This window comes from Molothrus aeneus, chromosome 13, assembly GCF_037042795.1.
Source record: "Molothrus aeneus isolate 106 chromosome 13, BPBGC_Maene_1.0, whole genome shotgun sequence".
NCBI lineage: Eukaryota > Metazoa > Chordata > Aves > Passeriformes > Icteridae > Molothrus > Molothrus aeneus.
The window spans coordinates 9,702,042-9,729,881 of record NC_089658.1 but is presented as its reverse complement, the minus strand read 5'-3'; the positions used below and the strand labels follow the sequence as shown (position 1 = coordinate 9,729,881).

The 27,840-nt window shown below is 39.4% G+C and overlaps 2 protein-coding genes across 3 annotated transcripts; one reads left to right on the top strand and one right to left on the bottom strand.

Annotated features, from left to right (window-relative positions):
- Positions 1 to 69: 69 nt before the first annotated feature.
- MYEF2 (myelin expression factor 2) lies at positions 70 to 24,071 on the top strand. 2 transcript variants are annotated; one of them, XM_066559175.1, is made up of 17 exons: positions 70 to 323; positions 4,790 to 5,019; positions 6,229 to 6,281; positions 7,556 to 7,563; positions 7,675 to 7,768; positions 8,634 to 8,825; positions 9,491 to 9,644; positions 10,054 to 10,103; positions 10,190 to 10,253; positions 10,404 to 10,505; positions 10,710 to 10,760; positions 10,835 to 10,903; positions 11,161 to 11,259; positions 13,528 to 13,599; positions 14,826 to 15,028; positions 15,139 to 15,190; positions 16,922 to 24,071. In XM_066559175.1, the coding sequence occupies exons 1-17, from the start codon at positions 112 to 114 to the stop codon at positions 17,083 to 17,085; spliced, it is 1,869 nt and encodes a 622-aa protein (XP_066415272.1). In that variant the 5' UTR covers positions 70 to 111; the 3' UTR covers positions 17,086 to 24,071. The 2 variants fall into 2 exon arrangements, with proteins under 2 accessions (XP_066415272.1, XP_066415273.1); XM_066559176.1 differs by lacking the exon at positions 13,528 to 13,599 and having other exon boundaries at positions 72 to 323.
- SLC24A5 (solute carrier family 24 member 5) lies at positions 17,715 to 26,201 on the bottom strand. The gene is made up of 9 exons (XM_066559177.1): positions 26,108 to 26,201; positions 25,712 to 25,891; positions 24,347 to 24,430; positions 24,152 to 24,255; positions 23,738 to 23,838; positions 22,701 to 22,984; positions 21,546 to 21,752; positions 18,678 to 18,779; positions 17,715 to 18,128 (listed from the first exon to the last, which is right to left on the bottom strand). Exons 1-9 carry the CDS (start codon positions 26,199 to 26,201, stop codon positions 17,806 to 17,808), a joined length of 1,479 nt encoding a protein of 492 aa, XP_066415274.1. The 3' UTR covers positions 17,715 to 17,805.
- Positions 26,202 to 27,840: the final 1,639 nt, after the last annotated feature.

Here is a 27,840-nt window from a genome sequence, read left to right as displayed (position 1 = left end):
CCTCCCCCGGCCGCGAGCGGCGCTCTCGCGAGACTTGGAGCGGCGCGGCGAGGCCGAGGCGCTCGGGGCCCGTTTCAAACCGGCGGTCGCTGGGCCGCGGCCCGGCACGAGATGGCGGAGAGCGACAGGGCGGAGGCGGCCGCGCCGCGCCGAGCCGAGGAGGCGGCCGGCCAGGCGCCACAGCCGCCCCCGCAGCAGCAGCAGCAGCCGGCACCGCAACAACAGACGCCGCAACAGCCGCCGCAGGATGAGGAGGCGGCGGCGGCGGCGGCAGCAGCAGCAGCAGCCGGTAGCGGCGCGGGCAGCGCAAATGGCGTCAAAATGTGTGTGAGAGCAGGGCCGGGAGGGCGGCGGGGGCAGCGCGGCCGGGGGGCGGCGGGAGGAGGTGGCCGGACCCCCCCCGCCCCCATGGCTCCTCCTCCGCGGGGCCGGGGCCGGGGCCTGGGGGGGCCCTCGGGGAGGCCGCGGCCTGGGCACGGGGCAGGGGGCGGCTCTGGGGCAGCGGCCGCTGAGGGCTGGGCGTGCGAGGCCGCCGGGCAGGGCTGGGCTGGGCTCCGAGCCCCGGCTCTGGTACCTGGCGCGCCGGTTCCCACGGGATACCCGTCCAGGAGTGTTCCGCATCGCTGCTGAATCGGTTACGTTTCTACTTCTTGCCGAAACGATTTTATTTAAAGCTGTTGAACTAGTCTTTGTTTACGTGAGAATGGTAGGACAGCCCTATAGTAATTTACTTTCTAAAAACAAACCCCGCACGTGCATACATGGAGTTTTCTTGGAAGCTGTAACATTTTCATACACGGAGTATGTAAAATTGTGCCTTGTATAATATGTCTGAAAGGAACTTAGAATAAGGGAGCTGGAAATACCGGCTCTTTGGAACAATACCATGAATAACTTTGTGTGCGTGGTTGTTCTTGACGTCAGGCTTGGAAGGTTGTCACTCTTTACATGAGCTAGATTTTGGCCTCACATCGTTGGAATTTCAATATCTCTTCCAATCTCATTCAGATCTTGGAGGGAAAATACATTTACAGTAGACTTACTGCTACAGTACATCAAAGCTGCTGGCATCTGTGAAGTTTTGACATGTTCTAAGCAGCCCTGCTCTGATACTGTTGTGTTTTAAAATATGCATATGGGATCGTCTTCAATATAAAGCTGGAGGAATAAATATGTACTTCATGCCTTTACTTGACTCCCTGTAAAATTTAGTTTAGTTTACAAGCTATAAATTCCACTTTACTGTAAAATGGAATTTGTGGATATGTTTTCTTTTTCCCTAGTCTGGCCCTCAGCTTCCAAACTTCACTGATTAGAATTGAATTTCACAGGATGATTGTCACCCTTTTTGTCCTTTTTAGGCATGTTAATTTTATTGCCATTTGAGGTTGCTACTGTTGAAATGAGATATTTTCTCTGTATCCCTCCTGTCAACAGTATCTTCTTTTGCCTCCAAAACCTCACAAGCAAATGAAAAATCCGTCATTCTGCCTGGTAGAAGTCACAACTTGAAGTTTGAAAGTAATGGCAGGCTCTTGGTAACAGAGATTCAAATCTTATTCTTTCACATACAGTTTCTAATCTTCCCCCAAATGGGTTTACAAAGGATTAAACTGTCAGTCTGTGGGTGAAATGTATTACTTAAAAAATTGATTTTATTAACCTGGTTTGCTTAGCATTCATTAAACTGGAGAGGAATCCTGACTCGGTTTGCACACTTCTCTAAGTTTTTTGTATTGGGCAATGGAACCATTCAGCACAGCAAAGCTAAAGTGATCCATGTGTTTTGAAATCACATGTTGTGAACTTCTTCCATTTCTGTCTGCTTATCTTATTATGGACACTTGTGAGGAGGAGTAGAAGTTTTTTTTTTTTTAAATCAAGTTTTAGGGCTTTCATGTTGATGTATCTTGTGCTTATTATTTATAGGCTTCTAGTTTTGCATGTGGAAAGCTTGTCTTTTTTCTTCAGAACTTCATGGAAAGTTCAAAAGCTTTTTTTATTTTTTTCAAAAGGTATAATTGGTCTTTCAAATCAATGAGCATATGCACTTTTTTTTGAGAACTAATTGTAGACGTCTTTTTTCCAGTCCTAAGAATGGTGGTGGTCTGTGATTTCACAGGCAAATATAAATATTGATTTAATGTATGAAATTTGTAGCTCCTACAAAAAGTAAAGATTAGAAATTATCATTGTTTTCCCCCCATGAAAATGTCAGTTTAGAATTTCAGAGTCTGTCTTTTCTGTGGTCTGTAGGTGAGTAATGTGACATTGCTTTTAATGTATTTATGATTGAAATTATTGTTAATATTCAAGGAGGAGGGTAGGAGTTGTGAAAGGATTTCTGCCTTTAGCCTGGCCTGTGTTGGTTTTGGCAGATGAGTTTTGCAAGGATTGTTTCTTTAATTAATCCTCTATTTTCAGCAGCCTGGCTGTGATTCCCAGACCAAGTGCAGTGTGGCTTTGTTTCCCAGATTTAGGAGTTTATGCCAGGCTTGTATCTTCTGTGCTCTCTACTGATTTGTACAGCCAGGTCTTGCAGAGTCTCTGGATTCCCTGTTTGGGGACCTGTCTCATCCTGTGCACTGCATTGAGCACCAAGGGGCTGTTTCATAATCCTTTAAGCAGGATAGAGCTTAAAAGGCTGAAGAGAATCCATTGCTCTAATCCTAAAACTTAAGGAAGAACTCAGGTTTTTTCTAGGAGTCTGGTTGGGCAGGAGTTTTGCATTTGCAAATGGTGTTAGACTGGAAGGAACTGATCTGACTGAAGACCTGATACTCTGCTCTTTGCCTCCTCCCTTGAATCCTTCCAGTTCCTGCATTGTTCCCTTCATTTCACTTCACTACACAGCCACAAAAAAATTGTGTTGTCACAGACAGGATGGTGTGGAGGAGGGATGATGCAGAAGGACTTGGAGAAAGCTTGAACCAGATAACATGTTGTTGACATGAGATATTTTAAATTTTACAAATACTTGCCCCAGGGGAGTATCCATGCATTTCCCAGTTGCTAATCCACTCTTAATCCACATATAAACACAAGGACTGTGAAGTTAATACCATGTGACTATTTCAAAATTGGGGAAAAAGTCAGGGGAGAAATATGGATGTATTTGAATGTACTCCTCCATGAAAAATGCACAGGCTTGAGTAGAAGCTCCTTGCTTTTGAGTGCAGGACTGCCACTTACTCACTGTTTTGCTAACTATGCAGAGAGCTGAAAACTTGTCAGTTAACCAAAATCACTGGTTATGCCATATGTTGTGGTTGTAAAACTGAAATGCCTGAAACCTTCCAAAGTGTCTCAATGAGATAAAAACTAAGCCTTCTGAGATGTGAGAAATATAGTAAAGATAGTGATGTAATTTAAGAAGGAGGGTTCACAATCATTCACTTCTGTCAGTCCTGTAGGACATCTCCTCCTAATTGTTCTAAAGCAAGATGCTAATTCTGGCTTTTTAAAATACATGTTTCTGTAAAAGTACTTTTAAAGTTTCTCTTTAAATAGGCAGTGATGTGTAGTTAAAGATGTTAAGTAGCATCTGTTTAGTGTATCACATTTGTGTGGCTTTATTCAGTGGATTCTTTCAGTTCAGCAGTTCTCCTTTTTAAAAGTAACAATTCAGGCTCCTTGAGCCTCTGTTGGCATGCTAAATGACCTTGTGATAATAACAAAATCAGGAATGCTGAAGACTTACAGATACTTCTAATTCTGTTGAAAATGTATGGTCTAACTGAAGTTGACTGCTGTAAAAAAAAGCAGCCAATTTTCTTGTATTTTCATCTAAAAAATAAAAATATTTTAAAAGGAGGATTTTGGTGCTGCTGGTGAAGTTTTGAAAGACCGAGGGCCAAATGTCTGCTTTGTTGTTTTTAGTGGATAATACCTAGTTACTTAATTAGTCTTAGTTTCATAGCATGGCTTAATACAGCTATTTCCTATGCATTTAACAAGTTTTCAAATTCTAGTAGTGTTAGGTAGTGAAACTGAAAAAACATTTGTTGTTCTTAGTTGGATTTTAATTTCTAACAGTAGTCTGGCACAAATTGTGAATAAAAATCCTTTATGGGGTAGATAAAACCCATATATAATTTGATATAAAACCTATTGGAGTTGATTTTGATATATTATTATTCCATTCAATTAAGCATCTCGAGCTGTTTCAACTCTCAAGCTTAGACTGTTTCTACTCTTACCTGTCTGTGGTGAATATCCTGTAACTTGTCCAAGTGAGGTGTGAAAATTACCAAAGCACCAAGGCATGGGTATTTTAGGTCATTTTTCACTCTTTCTGTTTTGGTCTTTGTAGTAGTTTCACAGTTCCATCTTTCTCAGTCTTGACAGACAGGATGTGCTGGCACAGGTTGCCCAGAATTGTGGATGCCCCAACCCTGGAAGTGTTAAAAGTTGGATGGAGCCCTGAGTAAGGTGATCTAGTGCAAGGTGTCCTTGCCCGTGGCAGGGGGCTTGGAATTAAATGGTCTTTAAGGTCCCTTCCAACTCAAACCATTCTAGGATTCTATGATTCTGTGAAATGGAATGAAAGTGAATTAGTAAGATGTACTTTCTTTACTTAGCATTGGAACATTTTTTTTGTTCTTGATAAAGCAGGGAATTACTCTGATAGCATGAATTTATTTTTCCTAATTTGAAAAGCAGCATTTGACATCCTGGGAATTCCAATAGCATAGGAAATACTCAGTTATATAAGTAGGAAGTGGGATAGTCTAATGGTCCAACACAAGACTAACAGTGTTTTTGTTTGGATTTTTGTTTTTTAATGTAGGGATAATGATGAGACAGCAAAAGAAGGGAAAGCACCTGTGAAAGAAAAGTTTGTTGCAAAAGCAAAGGCAATCCCTTCTCTTGGAAACAAGAATAAATTCCACCCCTATGCAAAGGAGAAGAATGCAGGCTCTGGAGACAAGAAGGCTGTTAATCGCAATCGAGTTTTTATTAGCAACATCCCGTATGACATGAAATGGCAAGCTATTAAAGACCTGATGAGAGAGAAAGGTAACTTACTGCTTGTAATACACTTCACACAGAAACCAGTGGGGCTTAAATGCAACCTATGTGTCCTTTGAGCCACACAGATTTGATTTGACTTCTTTTGTTTTGGGCTGTACTTGGTACATCTATCTCCCTTCCCCCTCTTTCATCCGAGACAATTGCATTGCAGGGTAGGCTGGGTAAATGAAGTGCTCACAATCTTCTGCCATTCTGGTGTGATAGTAGAGAGTATATGCATGACCTCATGAGTTCTTAAAGAGATTGTGTTTTGTCTAGTTGTAGTTCTTGTAGATTTTTTTTTCTCTAAGGGCTTTTGTATTTAAGCAACACATGAAGTGTGTTAACCTGAATAATAAGGGATGTCTTTCAAAAGTTGTTTTGTATTTCTTTGGTGGAATCTGGCTGTGGCATTAACTTTGTCTGCATTGTCACTACTGCCATGACTGTTTGTCTGGAGCTTTGTATTAAAAGCTTGTTCCTATTGTTGCAGTTCTGATAGAGAAACCTGACTACCCCAAAAATTTTATTTTAAATTTGGGGTGAAATAATGATAACATGGATTTTGTAAAAAGTTAGTTCTGTGTTTTCCTTGAAAAATTGATTCTTCAAAAGTAATGCAAAGCACACTTGGCTTTTAGGTTGTGAAAAATGCCAGACCCCCCTTCTGTAACTGCTGGCTTATCTGTTGTAAGGTGACGTGACTATTTGATTGGTTTATTTACTTAAACTTCCTACTTTAGAAAGTGAGTCGCTTGCTGTGAAATATTTGATGTGTAAATTTGGTTATTATTGAAGGAAAACTTTTGATTGAAGATATTCAGGTAGAAAGTCACCTTAAAACAGGTGTTTGTGAGTAGGATGATAAATGTAACACTTTTCAGTGAACGTTGACGTTTCATTTGTTAGGTGAAGGGACTGTGTATATCTGAATTTGTTCACCAACTATATCATACTGGCCAAAATATGAACTGTAGTATGAATTAGGTTAAATATAGTTGTTTGTTTTTAGCTTTTGAGAATGTGGCTGTTGCATATTTCTGAAAACTAGCTAAATTATATAGCCATTGACAGGAGGTATGGTTGGTCTGGTTTTGATTGTTGGTGAATAATAGGTGATTCTCTGTAGACTTGTGCACAGGGGCACAGTAAAGAAAGATACTGGTGTTTAAATGCATTGTCTCTTGGTATTTTCCCTTTGTATGTCTTATGTAGTTGGTGAGGTTACATACGTGGAGCTGTTTAAGGATGCTGAAGGAAAATCAAGGGTAAGTGCCGTGGGCAACAATCTGCTAGAGGTTTAAAAGTTCCTCAGCAGTTTTATTTTTGTATAATACCTGTACCAGTTATTGGAAAGTAAGTTTCATTTTTACACTGATTTTCATTAAGGTAGCCTTGAGGATTCTGTGTTAGAAGTAGTCTGACACCTTCATGCAACTCACACTAGTTGGTTGTAAGGGACAAAGTACTTCGTAAATGTTAACAAATGGCTTTTACTTAATCCTTCTTTTTAGCCAACACCTTTGTCTTGGTACAAATCTGTTTCGTATAAAGGATGTTCAATAAACCAATCATTCTATTTAAATTCTGTTAATGTAGTATGCTCTTCTTGGGGCCAATAAGTATAAAATGTTAGCTAAGAATATACTGGGTGAAGTGCCTGATTTCACAGCTTTGCAGGATTGGTACTTTTAAACACTGGCTTGATGTATTTACTTTCTTAAAACTAAATGGATGGAGATTGTTGGTAGCCAACAGAGTGCCAGCAATGAGGCACTAATAGTGAAGATTGTTAAAGTTCCTTTGTCTTCTTAATAATAGTCAAAAGTTTGGCCAATAGCAGCTCCAAACCTGCAGTGAAGAACATGAGAAATGCAGGTTTGAGTTTTAACTGAGGTTGTATCAATTGTTGTAAATTACTTTCTTTAATACTTGTTAAAACTAAAACATGCTGTCAGCTTTGCTATGCTTTAAGAAATCCTCAACTCTTTGCTTGATTAGAAGGATGCTGGTGCTGTCAATAAGGTTATTTTCTTATAAGGTAATTTCTCAATTATGTTGTAGTACTGAAGAGGTATGCAGACTGCTTTTTCATTGTAGTGGTGTACTTGATGTAGGTAGATTTTAATTTTGTAGTTAGTGGACAACTTTTAATGACGTGATGAGTGTCTTGAGTGGTTTTTGGTTGTTTTGGGGTTATTTTCTTTCCACCCTTTCCCTCCCACCTCCTCTTCCCAATTGTCCTTACATGGATCTGTGTGGCATTTTTCCAATTCTGATTCGACTCAAAGAGCATAAGAGACAATGTATTCTCTTGCATTTGAATGGTATGTATGCTGAGAAAGTAGGAGAAATTCAGATTGGCTACCACTAAAGAGCATATATTATGGATTTTGAAGCTGAAAATAACTTGTATAGTTACTTAACAGTGAGCTGGGATCTTTAACTGGAAGCTTCATTGTTCTGCCATATGTGCTGACTGACTTCTTTTTTTTCTTGCTTGTTTTCTCTTTACGTATGATGACAAATCTCGTGGATATAGGGTTGTGGGTAAGTTTCTTTTTTTATGTGTGCAGAAGCACACTGCTATCCAAACATTCTATTAGATTTGGCATGTTCAACTTTATTTTAATACTCTAAATGTTTTGATCTCTTTCTAAGTGTGGTTGAATTCAAAGATGAAGAATTTGTTAAGAAGGCATTAGACACTATGAACAAATATGATCTTAGTGGAAGACCCCTGAATATTAAAGAGGTACGTTTATTGCTACTGTTTTGAATTTGAAATAGTGAAGATACTAAAGCTACTGAGATGACCATACAGGGTTTTGAGAATCTTAGATGTGCAATTTCCAGTTTCATTTTTTTTTGTGAATTTTTACTGATGGGCTGAACTGCCTGTTGGCTTGCAGAAGGTTGGATACTATGCTGAGTAAACTGACAAAAAAGCATGTCCTAAAGTCAAAAGAATTAATGCTGTTTTTTGTTAAAATAGCTTTTCTTCATATTCTTACCTTAGGGTTTTTCCAACTTAGGTGATCTATGTTTACATTGCGTACCTGCTTCAAAATATGACACAGAATGAGCTAATTATTAGACCATTACATATGTGCAAAAATGGGGCTGGAAACAGAGAAGTTGTGCTGTCTGGAAAGTGAAATAATATCAACATTTCTATTGTAGTGCTGTAATATGATGGTATCTGATGCAGTTCTTCCTGTCCTGTTACAATTTTAATAATGGTATTAATAAATAATACAAAACCACCACCTACTTAAATTAATTCAGTTCTTGGAAGAAAGTGCTAGACTGACAGTCCTTTAGCTTGAAATCTTTTCTACTTGTCCATAGGCTAGGTACAGCATGTGAAGTGGCAGTGCACGCTTCCTCAACAAGTGCTTTGCCAATATGCCTCAACCCTCATCTGAAAGGACCCACCTCTAGAGGTGAGGGAATTAGGGCTCCATGCTAATTCAGTTCATGATCCCTCTGACATGGACAAGTGGATTTATTAGTTGATAATTTTGATGGGTTTATGCAGAGTTTCAAATAGTACCATTTTGTTTGTTACCTGTCCAGTTGTTGATGGTTAAGTGGCTTTGTTTGTGTCCACGTTTCAGGATCCTGAAGGGGAACATGCTCGTAGGGCACTGCAGCGGGGAGGAGGGCAGTTTCCAGGAGGACATGGACCTGATGCAGCGCCTGGAATGATGAATTTACCACCTTCTATTCTCAATAATCCAAACATTCCTCCTGAGGTTATCAGTAATTTGCAAGCAGGCAGGCTTGGATCCACGATTTTTGTTGCCAATGTAAGCTTAAAACTGTATTTTATAACTTCAGTGTTTGATCTTTGTAAGACACCTTATACCTGTGTAATTCAGATTTAATATAAAGAGGAGGTTGAAAAGAGTTCGCAGTTAGTATATTGAATTGAAAATGTTGGGTGTGTCTTTAGATTTTGGACATGGAAAGATACATTAAACTCTTGAGACTGACATGCACTTCTAATTATGGCAGTCATCTGTTGATTCAAAAATATTTTATACATCTTTTCACTATTTACAATTGCATTTGTTTTTTATTAAATATATATGTCAGCTTACTTAAGTTTATCTTGCTAGTTACTCTAGACTAACACAATAAAGTTCTAACAAATGCAATGGTTCAAGTTCTTTATTAGCAGAAAAGACTACTGTATTTATATGAGGTTTTGTGGAATTACAGCTGCTCTTCTCCAGAACCTACCCAATGGTAGTATGTTAATTAAAGTAAAATACATGTGCATATTGTACATACGTGTTCAAATGGTGATTTTTTGGACTTTGACACAGTGTGTGTATCGCTAAATCTCAACTATTTACAATTTTCAACCATTTGTCAATGAAGAGTTAACAGCAATGCAGAAAATCTCTTCCAAATGTAATAGCAGAACAGAGATGTGCACTGAAATCACTGATGTATTTCTGTGTTTAAGCTTGACTTCAAAGTTGGCTGGAAGAAACTGAAGGAGGTATTCAGCATTGCTGGAACTGTGAAGCGTGCAGACATCAAAGAAGATAAAGATGGCAAGAGTCGAGGAATGGGGACAGTTACCTTTGAGCAAGCAATTGAAGCTGTTCAAGCAATATGTATCCTTGGTTTTGGAAAATAATTGATTATATATTGATTAGTCTTTAATGCTTCTGGCAGCGTAGTTTTACAAATGGTGCCTATTTGCCTTGTAGCTATGATATAGGGACTAGAGTGTAATACTGTGCAGATTGCATTTGTAATGCCTGAATTTACTACTAAATTCTATAAGTTCCTCATGATGTTGAACAAAATTAAAATACCTGGCAGTGTGACAATTGTGAAATTAACTTCAGTGTACCTAACAGCTTGTATTGCATCTTCTGGCCCTTGAATTGGGTTTCTAAAACTAAGGTAGGGAAAGATAAGACTCATAGCAATTGTACAGAAATATAATAAGTTATTACATTGATTCTTCAGAAACAGTTAAATTGCCTTCTTAAGACTCCTTGACTTGCATTTCTTCAGCTATGTTCAATGGACAATTCCTGTTTGATAGACCCATGCATGTAAAAATGGTAAGTTGCTTTCATTTCTTTCTACTTTATATGTCTCTGCCAAAACATTGAAAGGATCATAGCATAACATGCTTGTTTTTTGTCAGGATGACAAATCAGTTCCTCATGAAGACTTCCGTGTTGTGGACAGCAAAAGCTCACAATTACCTCGTGAGTGCCTGCTCTGTTTTCTACCCCTTGCACTTAGTATATGGTCATCTGTGTTTTTACACCATTTAGCAACACTTTTGCTTACTGTGGTCTCTGTGATACAGAGGAAGGTCTCTCTTCTGATCATACTTAATTTTTTTTGTTTTTGAGGTGGTCTTGGTGGCATTGGTATGGGACTTGGACCAGGTGGACAGCCCATCAGTGCAACACAGCTGAGCATGGGTGGTGGAATGGGGAGCATGGGTCCGGGAGGTAAATCCATATTCTTCATTTTTTAAGTTATACAGAGCTAGTTTAAAGATGTTAAAGTTTAAAATTGTCATTTCTGTGTTGCAAAAATGACAGACTTTTGACAAAGCAAGCCTTGTCTAGTGTGCTTTTTATATTTTAACTCTGTCTGACTTTTTAAAAATCCATTAGGGTGTACTAAGTGTTGTTTATCTTTTTGGTTTAAAGGTATGGGAATAGACGGCCCAGGATTTGGTGGAATGAGTAGAATGGGAGGCGGTACGTGCAATGAAGTTTTTTGCATTAAATATTTCTTTAAGACTGTATAGAAAACACTTTACCTTATTTTGCAGGACTTCCTGGATTTCGTGGGATGGAAGGAATGCCTAACATGGGAGGATTTGGAGTCAACCGAATGGGAGGTAGTTGAACACCGTTCCTGTACACCTACTAGTTTGCTAATATTTATTTATTAAAAGCTCTCCATTTAGGGGTGGGTGATATAGATCAGTTCAAAGGAGTTGAACGTGAGTGGAGGCCTAGGAGCTGGCGGTGGATTTGAGCGTGTAATAGGTGCCTCTGACTTGTGCATTAGACTCTCTTCTATTTAAACAAGGAGGAGCATCAACTCAGATGTAAATAACAGAATATTCCTGGTTTTTTGCTTTGTTCTTTCCAGAAATGTTCCGTGGTGGAATGGGAGCAAACATGGAAAGAGAATTTGGTCGTGGTGACATGGCATTGAACCGTGGTTTTGGAGAGTCTTTTGGAAGGATGGGTATGGTAACTGTTAAATTTTCTGTAACATAGTATTGGAAGAATTTTGCTAGAAGGAGACCTGGTTTCATTTGGTCATTTTCTGTCTCTTCTCCCCCAGTCATTACTGTAAGGATGGAATCTGAATGTTCTTTACAGTCACCTCTTTCTTAAGACAGGCGTTCAGGTGTGGAGGGTTTTTTTCCCTCTGTAAAATATAAATGGAATAGCTCTTTGAGGAAAGCATTTACCTTCATACTGTATATTTTGTGGGGTATTAAATCTGTGGGGTGTTGAAGTATATGCTTCTGCTAATGCTGAACATGGTGTCCATGTACAGCCTTTGTACCTTCCACGAGCCTATTTTGCAAATGCATGGTGTAGTACTGTTTCTACTGCAGATCAGGTAGCATTGGACAGGAGTGTTGGATTTTGGTGCCCTCAGTTTTTGTCCTGCCTTCTGAGCTCCTGTAACTCAGAATGGTATTTATTGGCCCCTTCTGTATCTGAGCCAGGATTATTTTGTTTATAGATGATGTCTTGTTGGCAGTGGGGTTCCCTCAAATGAGTTACTCTTCCATCTTCAGAGGCGTGGAAGAGCTCAACAGCAGAGCCTTCTTGCCCTTTGTTACTATGCTGTTACCTGGATGAATCACAGAATCCCTTAGGTTGGAAAAGATCACCGAGTCCAGCCTTTAACCCACCACTGACAAGTCCACCACTAAACCAGGTTACCAAGAGCCACGAGTACATGTCTTTTAAATCCCTTCAGGGATGGTGATGCCTGAAGGCACCAATGCACTTCATTGGTCAGCCTGTTCCTATGATTGACATCTCTTCCTGTGAAGCATTTTTTCTAATATCCAATTTGAACCTCCCTGGTTTAACTTGAGACTGTTTCCTCTTGTTCTGTTGCTTGTTACTTGGTAGAAGAGACTGACCCCATGTCTCTGCAACTTCCTTTCAGATAGTTACAGAGAGCAGAAAGGTCCTCCCTGAGTCTCCTTCTCTCCAGGCTGAGCACCCCAGCTCCCTCAGCCATTCTTCACAAGGCTTGTGCTCCAGAGCCTTGAGCAGCTGTGTTGCCCTTTTCTGGACACACTCCAGCACCTCTATGTCTTTCTTCTTTTAAGAGGCCTGAAACTGAACACAAAATGCATTATAGGAGACAGCTGTTCTTCTTCTTCCCTGTTTCTTGTACTTTTCCATTCCCTTAATTCACCACCTTCAAAGAGAAGAACTGCTAAGAGCATAAGGTTCATCTGGTCTAAAAGTTGAGGGTTTTTTTCTAATTTTATTAGTTGAGGCAAGTCATAGAAAAGGGTAACTGTTGTGTGCTTCTCTTCAATACTGATAATTGTGTAGAAGTGGTAAGAACATAATAAGCTTGTCCTTTTAGCTAGTCTTAATGCTTTGGAATGAATGTCTTAGAAATCAAATGTATGCTTTCACTCTGGCTACTTGCATAAACATCTGTTTCCTGTGTGAAAATGCAAGGTCACTTAAGTTATAAATGTTTCTGCAAGCAGTAGGCTTCTGAGTCTTCAGGTAACACGTTGGTTTAAAAATTCATGAACATGGCCACTGTGAGAAACTGATGGGGGTGTCTTTCATTCAGTAGATCTAGCAAGCTTCAGTGTACAAACTATCAGTGATCTACCCATTCGAATAGTGTCCTGAGAACCAAGATTAGAGATTCCCAGCTTCACCTTAAATAATGGAAGGAAATTGTAGGGACTTTTAATAGATACTGTGTTTGATCAGGGAAGGCCCTGATGTACTCTTGTTACAGTATTTAGGTTATTGGTATCTTAAAAAGAAATTCTGTGGAGGCACTTGGTTTTAGTAACCTTGAAATCAAGGAAGGTGTCTTTGATTGGGCTATAGTATCAGAATGGAATTGAGGATGTTTAATTTGCAACAGAATTGTTGACTTTTTATACGATCAAGTTCATATAAGATGAAGCCTTGAATTTTGAAGTTGTTTTTCCCAATGTGGGAAATGGCCCATTTGGTTTTACCATGTTTGTGCTGCTGGCAGGCTGTCAGAGGGGAGAAAAGCTAGAAGGAAATCAGAGTAGCTTAAATCCTGTAGTAGAAAAGGAGAAAGTAACTTTACTTACAAGATGTTCCTATTTAGTTTGTATAGTAAAGGCACACGCTCAAGTGCCCTTATAGAAAGATATTGCCAGGTAGCACTGAGAGCAGTGCACTTCATTAGCGTGTGCTTTGTTTTTTTCACTAACTGGTGCTTTCAGTGTATGTCACTTCGTTATTTTTCTCTGTTTAGGTGGTGCAATGATTGGTGTTTTTGCGGGAGGAATGGGAGCACCTAGCATGGGCCCAATAAGATCTGGAATGAGTAGGTTAACTTGTTTCAATAGAACCTAAATGCATAGGCAATGTAACAATACCGTGTACACCTACTTGTATCAGAGGAACTTGGTGTAGTGTAGTGTCTTGCTGTTGAAGGAAGTAGAACTCTGTTGCATGTGACAAGTCTAACAGTTTTCAAAGCTGTTTTGTTGAGGTAAAAGTTCAGAGGAAAACTAGTTAATACAGTCTTTCCCTAAATCTTAGATTTGGAATGGTTTCAACTTCTAGTTTGGAGGGAAAAGTGATTAAAGTAAACTTGTGTTTCAGAAAAAAAGACAGGCAGAGTTACTTGAGTAAAGTTCATGAAAGCTGAACCTCAGTAACGTCATCATTGAAATAAAAAATCAACCTTGAATTTCAGATTATCCCCCAGTTTAATTTTGTGCAAAGCTCCAATACTGAGTTTGTATTGCAGCAACTCTCTGAGTTCCTCAGGCTAGAGCAGATGAGAAACTAAAATCTTGCTAGTGCCAATCTTAGAAGGCATAAGGCTTAAAGACAGGGTCCCTCATGAATGTTCTTGATAGTTTTACTGTACATTAATTTTTAATTATGAATCCAGAAATATTATAGTATTTGAATGCTATTGCTCTTAGTTACTTATATAAATGAATTAATACATTTTATTCCATGGTTGTACTTTTATCGGGGTTTAAACTGTGACACATAGGAGAGTTCATGCTCTTTACAGTACTTGCAGTAACTTCGGTTCTTGGCAAAAAAAAAAACCTTCTCTAGAAGATTTTGCAATTAGGTGTGGGCATAGCTACATTAAGTTAAGGTGGATATAAATGAAGGAAGCCAAATAAACAATTGTATATCTGGTCCAATTATCTGTATCTATGTATTGCCACAATTATTTATTTGATCTTTTTGGTAAAGGTATCATTTTTTTTTTTAATTAAACAAGACGGACTTTGAATTCTTGTGTTCAGCATTTTGCTACATTAGATGGTATGACTAATAGCTTGATGCAGTTTGGTTTTCCTATTTTAGAACTGACACTCTATATCTTGTATAATACTTTTCTAAAAATACTAGCCATGCTCCTCGATAAATCACTGTGCACGTATAAAAGTTATGGTTTATATTACAGCACTTTTAATGAAGTTATTCTTCTCCTGACACAAGAACTTTATTTTGTCCCAAATGCTTGTGTGTTTATTACTAAAAGGAGATTTCATTTTATCCTGCATTTCTCTCTCTGTGTAGGTGGTGGAATGGGTGGTATGAACAATATGGCTGGAGGAATGGGAATGGATCGGATGGGCTCCGGTTTTGATCGGATGGGACCTGCCATGGGTGGAGGCCTGGACAGGAACATGGACATGGATCGAGGATTTGTGCCTGGCCCGATGGGAGGTGGCATGAGAGAGAGATTAGGCTCTAAAGGCAACCAGATATTTGTGAGAAATGTAAGCAATGAAATAGATAGGAACCACAAGCTTATTTTATGGGTATGTTTGATTACATGCTCTTATTCTCATTGTAATATTTTGTTACCAATAATACTTTTTTATTTTAGCTTCCTTTTGACTTGACCTGGCAGAAGCTAAAGGAGAAATTCAGTCAATGTGGTATGTATATGAACCTTACCTCTGTTCATCTCTATGGACTTCATGTGTTATGTGCTGTTTATTAGATAACAACAGGAAGACTGTTGTCCGACTCTGAAGAAGAGTCTGGCTAGCTTAATTTTTCTGGTTTCACCCAGCTTGCTTGAGTTATATAAATAATCTTTAGGCATGACAGAACACAAGACCAAGGTACAGTATGTGCTATATTGGCTCTGAGTGCTCACTTGCTATAAACTTTAACCTATTCCTTTAATAAAATTACTCTTTGATTTTTTTTCTTTTTTTTTTTGATGTATTCCCTGGCCAGTAAAAGTATATAATGTACTGTTTCCTTTGAGTTAAATATGTGCAGGAGCCTGGATCTGTCCAGGTCATGCATTACTTTAGAAATGGGGCTGCATCAAATCAGAGTTAGTAATTTTGCCAGTGTAGCATTACAGGTTTCATACATATGGATGATCCTGATTAGCATATTTGCAGGCTGTATGTTTCCCTTTATCAGGAGAAATAAAGGTTTGCTACAAATATTCAATAATTGGTTTTATCTAATTCAGAAAATTTGGTCTTTTCACAGAAATAAGTGAAAAATAAAGCTTGAGTGTCAGAATACATTACATGTTTTGAAAACACATTTTCAGAATGGAGAGCTTTAACTGAATTACAGGATGACTTCTTATTTTGGATAGACAGAAAGGATAAATAATCTAAAACATGCTACTGATGCCTAGGACAGTCATCATACAGCTGTTTAGAGATTTGCTATAAATTAGACCTTGCAGTTAAATCATGAAAAATTAAAAGGTGTTGATGTTTTCTTTGTAGATGGAGGATATAGCACAACAGGTTCTTTTTTTTTAAGTCTTAACCTCCTGAGCAACTTTCAGATCAGAATTTTTTTTTCAGTATCTCTGTCAGCTAATAGATGTAGTAATTATGTTCAGTTGCTTTTAAGAATTATAAGCAACAGATTGTGTTCATGTCAGTATCATAAAAAATACAAAGACTGTTTCCCAGTGTACCATTTCTTTCAGTGAAAGGACAGTCTTACATGATATTTAAAAATAAAAGGCTTTGTATTTCAGGGAAAAGTTTTTTCTTCCTAGTGACGTTCAGGGGCTCATGAGGGGTGTGCTACAACATACCATAACCAGAAACTCATTAGCTCCAGGGAACTGAACATCTTTATAAAAATATTTCCTTGTGAGTTGAGTGTCCAACCTCAAGGAAGCTCAGCAGGAATTGGATAGTGCATGCTACTTTTCCACCACTCCCAGCCTGGTAACTTTATTGTTTTAAAGGCTTTAATTTTGCTCTGCAGCTTCTTACCAAAAATGCTTGGTTGTGACTATTGCTTGGTATGTTTTTGTCATGAACAGGGTGGACTGGATTAAGCTACAGTTCAGTTAATGCCTATCAATACTCACGCTTTTGTCAGTATGAAACACAAATCTTTCCCTGAGTCTTACAGGGCACTTTGTTTCAAACTTGAGGTCAAATACAGGCACACTTCAGGAAAGATTTGAGATAGCAGATCTGGATCTGGATTTGGATTCTTTCCTGCTGTTTTGTCTCATGTCACCTTGCCTGAATGAGTGAATGAACCATCAGTCTGAAAGTGCCGATTTCATATGTTCCCCTAGATAATACTTAAAAATTTTTTTTATTACCTCTGAGTTAAGTTGTTAGTACACTGAGGACTTGAAATAACTGCTGTTTAACTTATTTATTCAGGTCATGTAATGTTTGCAGAAATAAAAATGGAGAATGGAAAATCAAAGGGCTGTGGAACAGTCAGATTTGACTCACCAGAATCTGCTGAAAAGGCCTGTAGGATAATGAACGGCATAAAAATCAGTGGCAGAGAAATTGATGTCCGCTTGGATCGCAACGCATAATTTAAAACTGTGTTCAGGAACATTCCTATGTCTGTTTAGCTTCTCTGTCTTAGTAAGTCATTTTTAGTAACATTGTATGCTTACAAAAGCTGTAAAAAGGAACTTTTAAATCCCACCAGCCTTTAACAGTATAGTGTTTAATATACTGTGATACTTGTTAACTGAATCTTACTATGTTTGGTTTTTAAAGACAATTCGCCTGATTTTTGTTGTTTTTTTAGAGGCACTGAGCACCTGCTGGTCCCTATAGACCAGGGATGCTTTGGATGCTCAGTGCCTTTGGAAAATTAGGCCAAGTGTCTCTAGTCATTCAGTTTAAATGAATGGTTATACTGTTTTTAATAAAATAAGCCATTTTCTCTGTTAATCTCCAGATTGCATAGTGGGATTTATTTAGTGTTTTCTGATCTTTTTTTCCCCTCCAAATGTGTGTATCAACATTGTAATGTAAGAAGTAGATGTCTTTTTCAGAATTTTGGTTTTATATGTGCGTTGTAGTCATACTGTAATTCTTGACTCTAAAAGAAAGGGCTCCAATTAGGCTGTGATGTTTATGTTCTACTTAATATTACTTTAATGACATGACTTAGTTCTGTATATAAGATTTAGAGCCCAATGGGAGTTTGGAGTTGTTTTTTTAAATTTTATTTTGACTAAATGAAGAAACTGATCTTTTTCTCCTGCTTTTATTTTTTTCATCAGCATAATCACCGATTAAAACTAGTTACCACAGACCCTTGTAGGATTGTTTCCTATGATGCCAAGTTCATATAAAATTGATAATACAGTAAATACTAAGTATAGGACGAGACAAATTGTCCCCAATTTTTTATCTATTTTCCAGCCATTCAGGTGAACTGCCAGAAAAATGAAACCAACAGAACAGATAAGAGAAATGGCTGTGTATGTCAGACCACTGCTGTTCACTTCTATGGGTCCTGATGTATTTATGAAGGCAGTTTTTATAAACCAGGGTATTCCCAAACAGAGCATATCAAATACATTGGATCCTACGATGTTAGACATAGCCATATCTCCATTTCCTGTAAAAGAAGAAATACAAATAAGTTGGCTTAATTGTATTGCATGAAATTGCCAAACTGTTTTGGAGGAACAGACTGCCAGCCCTCAGTTTCTCACAGAGCACCCTTTTTAGATTTTGCATTGGAAGAGCTATAGTCATGATTCTACAGAACATGGTTACCACAACCACAAAAAGTCTCCCTAAATCACCAGCATCTGCACAGCTGCACTTAAAATTAAGCTAGACAGCCTATTATAAAATCCATTTATGCTTAAAATACTGAGACCTACAGTTGTGTTCTGCAGTAAAACTGTAATAGGTAATCAACAACAAATAAACCAATCTAGAATACTTCTCTGAGATACTCTGAGAAGTTTTTAAATGTCTGAGCCACAGCTTTTTCAGGTAAGCTATTTATTTATTTTTAGTAAACTTAAACTCTAGAATTTGAAGCTTGGATTTTGAGGTTACTCCTTAAATTTATCAAAATGTTGACTAGAATTCTTTCTTTTTGTAGTACCTTTTTAAACGCATCCATTGGCATGAGCCTAAATACTAAAATCTTTACCTTTTCGAGCCACCAGCACACTTGCAACTGTATCTGGTACACTTGTTCCTGCTGCCAGTAATGTGAGACCCATGACTGACTCTGGGATTCCCAGCGTTTCACCTGCAGTTGAGAAATAAGGGTAGAAAATGCAAGTGTGGTTTTAGTTAGGGCTCATCCACTGAAAGTGCTTTGGACTTTGTTTGCTGGAGAAAGAATCAATCATACAGTAATTTCATATGGAATGTATCAGCTAACTTAACTACATGTGAGGTGACTGAACCACAAAGCAGTTAAAACAAAGATTAACAACAAATATCCTTTCCTTGTTCTTCAAGTCTGCAGTGGTCAAGACAGTAGCAATTATGATTTTTTTTTTCTTGCAGATAAAGTAAAAGTTTAAGTATCTAACAAATTACTATTCCTTTTTTTTCTCCCTCAACTTCTAGAAAATACTATAGTCTCTTACAGTTTTGGGCACCTCCTTGTTAGTGTTCAAAAGTCTCATCAAGCAATAACTCTTATAATAATTCTTTTTAATCCCCTCAGGGGGAGGGGAATAAGCACATGCATTATCTTGGGGAGGACAGTCATTAAGATATTAGGAGAATACTGTCTCAACTACATGCCTTTACCATTTCATTCCAATTAGAAAGTGATTTGGAAGAATCAGAGTGCGGAATTTTTATATGACTTGTAAGTACAAGTAACCCCTTAGAAGTGTGAGTTCCTTTAGGGAAATACTCGTTTAAATTTAAAGAAAAGTTTTAAACTGTTATTAGAAGGGCGGCTTATTTTTCCCTAATCTCTATTTTTCTTAGCCCCAAATGTCCTGTAAACATATTAATTTCTAACTTAAAATACAGGGATTCTTCAAAACTGTTTCAGCAGTTGTACCATTCAGATGCATCAATATGCTGAAGTATTTGATACCTCTAGTCAAGCTACAAAGTAATAAATTTTTCTTAAACATTTTTGTTCACTAAAAAGTATCTTAATATTTTTTAGTGTTGAAATCTGAGTTCTTACATGAAATATTTTGACATATTTAATAAGAGCAGTTTTATTTAAATAAGAGGCAGTACACTAAGCTAGGTCAGCAATGCTTGTCTATTACTTACCAGCTTAGTCTAGAGCAGCCCAGTAAATTTATATTTGAAACTGTTGATTTCAGAGGTACTAACATGATCCTGTCGCAGAATTTGTACTCTTTTTATCCTTCCATCACTTCTAATAGATTTGTAGGGTGAGGGACCAACAAATCAGCTTTTATAAATCATCCAGGCTGGAAAATAATGGTTCAAACCAAGGTGAAATACGAATGAACCAGCCTTATGTACCCAACATTAGTTTCTAGCCCTCTGAAGGTTATAAAACAGAATATAAACTCAGGAGAAGTTAATTTTTTATTTTATTAGATAGATTTATCTTCTATTTAATGTGTAGTGTTTATTTTCTAGCAACTGACCATTAAGACAGAAAAGTCTTATTTTTCTAGGCTTTTGTTAATTTTGTGTATTAGTAGCAATGTGTTGCTATAAGTAGTCGAATTTTCTTTGCCAGCAACAGAAAGATGTACTAAATTAGGTTTGTTCTTGACCATCAGTTTAGTGCCCAGCTATGATACTTTTGTGACATTCTGATAGACTGATTATGCAATAGTAGAACCTTTGAGTTCTCAACCTTCATGAGAGCCTGGACTTGAATATATTGTGTGTTTAACTTGAAGTGTTTTAACATGTACATAGAATATAATTTACCTAGAAGTAGTGGGCCAAAGACCCCAGTACTACCTGTGATGACTCTGGAAAGTGAACTAATACACTCTCTGAATCTCCACCATACCTACTTTCATTTGAATTAATGCTTTGTCTTGTAGAACAGCAATAATGTTGACTTGAATCGTGTTTCAAAGGCTTCTAGCATCCAGACAGTGAACCCTTGCTCTTTGGGTACAAGTGGAAAATTATTTAACCAAGGAGTTAACATGGTGGGTATAATATCCAGTGATCTACTAGTAATTTCTCAAAGGTTTACTGAATGTGTAGGTCTGCTTCTGCACTGAACAAGGAGTTATTCATATCTGAACTAGTAGAAAGCTTGAGTAGGATTAGTGAGCTATAATGTGAAAATGGCAAGCTTTGAAACATTTCTGTAGAGTTTCAGTTTCATTTTCTGCTTGTTCTTAAATATAAAAACTGGATGTCTTTCAAGCTGACTGGAGAAACAATGAAATGAGGAGACCTTTAATACCTCAAAGTCCTTTTAGGAGATGGTTTTTCCATATAAGTCCATACCCCTTCTCTCACTTAAGTGCAATCCTTTTACTGCCCCACTTTATGATGCAGATTTGTAAGAGGTCCACATATACACACTCCAAGAATGTTTATAAACATTTGAGAACTTTTTTGGCAGTGAATTTAATGCTAAATCTCTTACTGTAACATTTGTGAAAAACACAGGTATAGAAATTATGGGTTTTTTCAGAAAACTTTGACCTCTAATTCCAGTCTTGGGAGATTTCATGTTTGTCAGCCTTCAGCATGACAAGTTTATTGCTGTGTGTCTAATTGCTTTGCTTAATGAAGCAGTTTAGTGAAATTGTTTTTAAAAATAGATTGGGTTTTTTGTAGCTACATCAAGTTCTCCTTCATATGATGGTAAGCAGTGTGAAGCAGCTAAACTCTATAAAATGTTCCATCATTGGATAGAAGAGGGTGGCAAACTAAGCAGTCAAACATAAGTTTCTGTTGGGTTTTTTTTGTTGTATTTTTTTTACAGCACAGTCTGAGGTGCTAAACTGACTTTTAAAGGGAACCCTCACAGGGAAACCACACAACTTTTTCAGTGATTCTTGACTGGTATAGCAACACCACTTTAGGTACCTACCTGCTATTGTTACCATCCATACAAGAACATAAGTTATTGCAGAAATCCATGCTGCTGAAATTAAAAATGTCACCATGAACCAGTTCCTCCAAAACTGTCTTCTGCAATCTGGTATAGTTAAATAGAGTAGTGTGATAATAGGAAGGGATAACACCCACAAAATTCTCTTCATATCTGCTTCAGGCATGGTAAAGACATTTGGATGATCTGTTGAGGAAAAAGCAACTTTTAAATTGTGGCGTTAGGTTTGAATCCATAGCATACAGTATGTTACTGTCCTCTACTTGTGAGAATACTGAAAAAAGGTGAAACATACTTCTTCCTCAAGTTTCAGCTGTAGTATTAGCCAGTACCTACATCTATCTGGACAAAATTCTGAAATCAGGTTATTTCTGGGGAGATTCTGTTTGCACACAAGAAAAACATTTTTTCACAATGAGAATAATCACCAGTAAAATAATCTCCCCACGAAGTGGTGATTCCCCAGTGTTGGACAATTCTAAGATTCAGCTGAACAGGTGCTGGCCCATCTGGGACCATGCTTTTGCCAGGAAAGGTTGGACATCCTTGAGATCTCTTTCCAGCCTAATATTCTATGATTAAAATGTTTTTTATTACATCACCAGGGGTGAACTAAGGTGGATGAGAAATTAATTTCTTTATAAGGGTTTGCCCATAGCATTTACCAAGAGTAAGTACCAACTGCTCTTTTTTGCCTGAGTAGAAACATGACCTGTGGCCACATCACAGCTATCCCTTTACTTTTGATATTATGCATATTTTGGGCTACCAACCTGCCACTGTCATATGGAAAGAGTGTATATTACTACAGTCCCTGTGTGGCTTTCAGCTGATAGTGCATTTTACAAGCAATGTTGCTGGGAAGTTTCAAGTACACACAACAAAGACAGAAGTTCTACTACTACACAAATGAGCAACTATCTTTGCATTCCTCTAGCAACTGACTTCATATGAAAAACCATCACTCTGATTTTGCTCAATGTTATATTCCAAGTTAGAATAATGATTTACTTAAATACTAGGCTGGAGTTCTTTTGTGAACAAAATCTTAATACTGTCTGAGAATCTGCTGTTGATAAGAATTGATGCAGACAGGCATGCAGAGTGCTAGAGACAGCTGTAACAAACTTGTACCTTCAGAGATTTCATCAAGCCCGTGTAAGCTTGTTGAAAGTTGAGAGTAGTCCAGCTCATCTTGAAAAATTCCACTGTCTGTTCTTGACTGTTGACGAATTAGAGGTCCACTCTCGTCCCTCCATCCAACCAGTGGCTGCTGCTCCGCGCTCTCTTCCATGGCTTTGGTAAAACACGTGCAGCAGGGACTGAACTTTTTCATGAGGTATTGGTTGATTTTAATGTCAAAACATAGTACCAGAATATAACACCCATATATCAATAATAGGGATGCACTTTCATACCTAGAATGAAAAACAAGTTTTATATAACGTGTAGTATAAAAGAATCCAATTGTTGGCATAAGAAGAGAGAGAAGATTTGCATGAATAGCAGGAGAACACACAAAAGCATCTATTTGCAATTGTATGGCTAATTTCATGGAAGTTTGTGAGTATCCCCATGTCTTTCGGCAGTTTGATTAACTCCTCTCCTCTGCAGAATCTTGTTTGTGTATTGTATAGCTGCATGTTTTTTTAGGGGATCTTACTGATTGAACATTTTCCTGATATTTGCAAAAATGAGTCTTCATGTGATGCTTAAATTATAAACTTCAAGAGACTTATTGCTGGACCTGACTGTCTTGTTGAGGTAACAGGAGTTTCAGTGTTGATGGAGGAGTTAAAACATCAGAAACTCATAATCTCCTTCTGGCAGACAAATGTTTTTCTGAACAATGCTGGTATGAAAGGAAAGGCTTAAAACGAGTAAATGCTGAACACTAATTGCCATGTCAGAACAGTTGTGATAGAAATTGTGAAGTCTGTACAGACAAGCCTATGCAGGTCAAACTTCAAATATGCAGAGTTTGAATGTTTAGGTAATAATCTTTACAAGCATTGTGACTTTTTTTTAAAGCCAACAGGATGTTTATTTCTGTTAGTGAACAGCAGTTCAGGCTACTTGAAGTTTGGGGCTTGGGGATTTTCATTTGTTTTTCAAAACACTGTCTCACAAATCTCCAGTCAACAGGAATTCAACACTACTTGTGCTCTTACCAGTAAATTCTGCTGTCAGATATCATCGCAAGCACCGCTGCTGCACTGATGGTGTATGCCAGGCAGTCTCTGAACAGCGGCCAACAGGACAGCCTCGAAACCTGCAGATCAGTCATGTACTTTTCTTAAACCTCTCTGTAATACTTTCACTAAGTGCTGTAAATGCTGCATCAATATGTTTCTATATTATGTAAAAATTAAAGATTCTTAGGAATGACTTAAGTATGATATTTAACAAGTTAGTGTTTTTAAAAACTTTCATAGCAAGTTATCTTAAAACTGATTACATGCTGGTTTTGCTACTAAATAATAAACTTGGCAGTTGTCATAGTAAGTCTCTCTTGGCTTTTGTTGGCAAATGAGAAAGGATAACTATTTGGCCCTTAGGAGCAGAACTATCAAAGTTATACGTACCACACTGGAAAACAGCCCGCAAGCTGCAGAAATACCAAGAAGATTATATATTGCTGATCCAAGGATGGTGCTGACGCCGATATCTCCCTTTGTCACAAAAGCTCCTGTAAGGAAAATGACTCTCTGGTTTGGTTCAGTTTGGCATGCAAGGAAAAGAGCTCTAAGTTATAAGGAATTATAAAACACATCTCTTACCCAGAAAAGCAGTGACAAGCTCTGGAGCAGAGCTTCCAGCAGCCATGAAAGTGGCTCCAGCTACATCCTGTGAGAGGCCAAGGCCTGAGGACAGAACAAAAAGAATTGCTTAAAAAAAATTGATATTGCAGTAGCCTGTACCCTTTACTCTCACTAGTACATAATGTTAGCTGCTACTACAACAGTTTAGTAGATTAAAGTTTATTTTCATACAGTCAATGCATTTATATGAGAATCATAAAGCAATATATTGAAAATTAGCCTGATGTATTGGGCTAGTTTATTACTAACTTCATTGCAGAAATTAGTTTAAATCTTGTAAAATCAGCATTTGTATGCAGGATTAAACTGTGTTTCCTATTGGTAATAATTATGGGGAAATTCCATGGACTGTAGTGTGATATTGCTGTATGATCCATATCAATTCTATCCATCTTCCAGGGAAATCTGTACTACTGCGTCTTCACATACCAGAAGCAATAGTTAAATTCAAACCAGTGCTGTGATCTTAAAATCAAATTTTCATTTTATATGGACAGTGTAAGAGCCTGTGTGTTGCTTAAGAGAAATGAGATTTTTGTTCTAGCAAATTGACTTTCTGGAATGTAACTCTGTGGATCAAGTCCTGCACACCAAGTACAGGGACATATGGCTGACCATGGCAAAAGTCTGACAAATGCTTATTCATTATCAATAAACAAAACACCAGCTCTTATGGCAGTGTATAAGCTTACATTTGCTGTAAGTGTTCTGATTTGGAGGGGGTTTTCCAGTTCAGGGATGAGTTTCCCTAGGGAATTTTGTTAATTCCTGGCAGCGAAAATCTGAACTCCCTGCCAAGACCATCTCTTCAGTGGTCTGCTGGAGCCAGGGGAATTGTTGCAGGTTGATTAGATTTCTTAGAACCGTGGTAACCATAGAATTCCTGTCCCTCCTGTGTCATACCTTTAATATGTTAGCAGTACCTCATCACTACTTTTAAAGAAAAACCCTAGAAAGAGTTTTGGTTTCACCAATCACCATCCCTCCTAATTTTTTTCTTTTACAAGTAGTTACCTGGACATAGTACTGTGCAACCAAAGTGAAATTGTCAGTTTAGTTAATACTGAGGAATCCTAAGATTTTCCTCCAGACAGAAAGAAAGCAAATATTAAATGAATACATGTTCAGTGTAATCACTAGGTTTTTTACAATAAAATATTGATCCTGTGTATCAAATTATATATTGTATGGACACATCTGTGCATGGAAAGTGAAACTTGTTCAGTTTTCTTTCAGAGCACTCTAACTTTGAAGCTTTTTAAAAAAGAAAGTTTTATGCCAAGCTTCTCAGTTTTACAGGAAAACAGTCAGGATGTCACTTACATTCACTGATGATCTCTAGGGAAGGTAGGAAGTAATCATCGCACACAATGGACACGGCCAAAAACATGTACAGTATAATTATGAAGTAGATAACGATTCCTCCATCCTTCCTCTCCTGCGGGGTGAAAAATCCTTCAGGAAACTCCGATGAAGACGAGAGGATGCAACGCGTCCCGTTTTCTGAAAATTGAGCGCAGAAGTGTTACACATCCTGCATGGAACCTTCCCATTCCTCAGGCCCCGGGACGTCTGCGGATGCGAGCACAGCAAGGACCGCTGCAGCGATGCCGCCAGAGCTCCGCACACCTGCGGCGGGGCAGAGGCGCCGCGGGACGGGCTGTGCAGCGCTCGAGCGGCCCCCGGTGCCCTCCCGGTGCCCTCCCGGTGCCGCCGTACCCTCGGGGTCCCCGGGGCGCTGGGCCCGCGCGCCCCAGGCCGCGAGCGCCGCCAGCAGCACCAGCGCCGCGCGCCGCCGCGCGCCCGCCCGCATCGCCCGGACTGCGCGCGCGGCGAGGGCGCGAGCGGCAGCAGCGCGAGCTGCCGCCCGGGCGCGAGCGTCACGTAGGGCCGCGCCCCCCCCACCCCGCCCGCCCCTCAGCGGCTCGCCCCGTCCCGCAGCGGTCCCACCGCCGCCTCCCCAGATTCCACCGCCCCTCAGCGGCTCGCCCCGTCCCGCAGCGGTCCCACCGCCGCCTCCCCAGATTCCACCGCCCCTCAGCGGCTCGCCCCGTCCCGCAGCGGTCCCACCGCCGCCTCCCCAGATTCCACCGCCCCTCAGCGGCTCGCTCCGTCCCGCAGCGGTCCCACCGCCGCCTCCCCAGATTCCACCGCCCCTCAGCGGCTCGCCCCGTCCCGCAGCGGTCCCACCGCCGCCTCCCCAGATTCCACCGCCCCTCAGCGGCTCGCCCCGTCCCGCAGGGGTCCCACCGCCCCTCTCAGCGCTCCGCCGCTCGCCGCCGGCAGCGAGGAGCCCGAGCCGCGTCCCACAGGGAGCCGCGCTCCGGCCCTCGTCCCGTCCTGCCTCGTGCTTGGGGGAGAGCGAAGATTTTGGCCATGGCGTGTTCGGCCTTGGTGCAAGGTGCTGACCGTGATACCCAGGTGCTGTGTAATGTCTCGGGATGCAGAAGGTGAATTTAACCTTACTCCTCAATACCTTTTTTCTGCTGTGACAATTCCTGCTTATTCCCACCGATTCCCAGGATTTCTGTGCCGGGCTGTGTGAGCACCGGGCTCGCCCCTCACTGGGCAGATGGCCATGCCAGTTACGTGAATGGTTTGCAAGAGCAAAGCTGAGACCCACTCACAGTTCCTCCCTTCAGACCCAGTTCACTGAACTCCTTTGTCTGGTGACCTTCTCACAATGAAGTCATGTGTATAACCGAAGATTAAAGAGTAAAATGCAGTCTTTAAGCTTTGTAAAGTCATCATCCCTGCCCCTTCTGCAGTCACTGGTTTCTCAGGAAGGGAGCTGTTTCCCTTGCATCACTTACAGGCTTGTCTCCAGAAATATTTGCAACCCCGTGATGCCAAATGGAGCTTTGGGGTGTCTGTTTTATTACTTGTTTATTACATTTGTGAGCAAGAAGTGCAAGCAGGAACAGATTGTTTTGCTTCATTTCATCTAATCCCTCTAAACTCCTCAGGTTCCTTGCATCCATGGTGTTGGGCTGATATGTGATCGACCCCACTCTCCAATACAGGAAATAAGGTGACAAAGTGGGTATTTTCCTTTTATATTGAATCAAACATACATACAGCCACTATTACAGAATGAAGAATGAAAAAAATTGCCTGGAACAACAAATTCTGCAGCAATTGCTGTTGCCCATTTCTGATCCCTCTGTGGTCCACAATGCTTTTTACTAGAGCAGGAATGATTTTAATAGTCAAGATTTTTAGAGGTGTCAACAAACTTTCACAAATGATTCTGTGTGCTTTCTGAAAATCAGACTGCTGCAGAGAAGATGCTGCTTGGACCACTTTACAGAAAAAAATAGATCATTTTGGTCTGGAAAGATTTAAGGATTTTCTTCTGAATCCCACTTTCCACCAGAGAAACCAGTACAAAATTCCCTGTCTAAATTACTGGTGGCTCTTTCCTTACACAAGCCTTGCTATCAAGGTAAGTG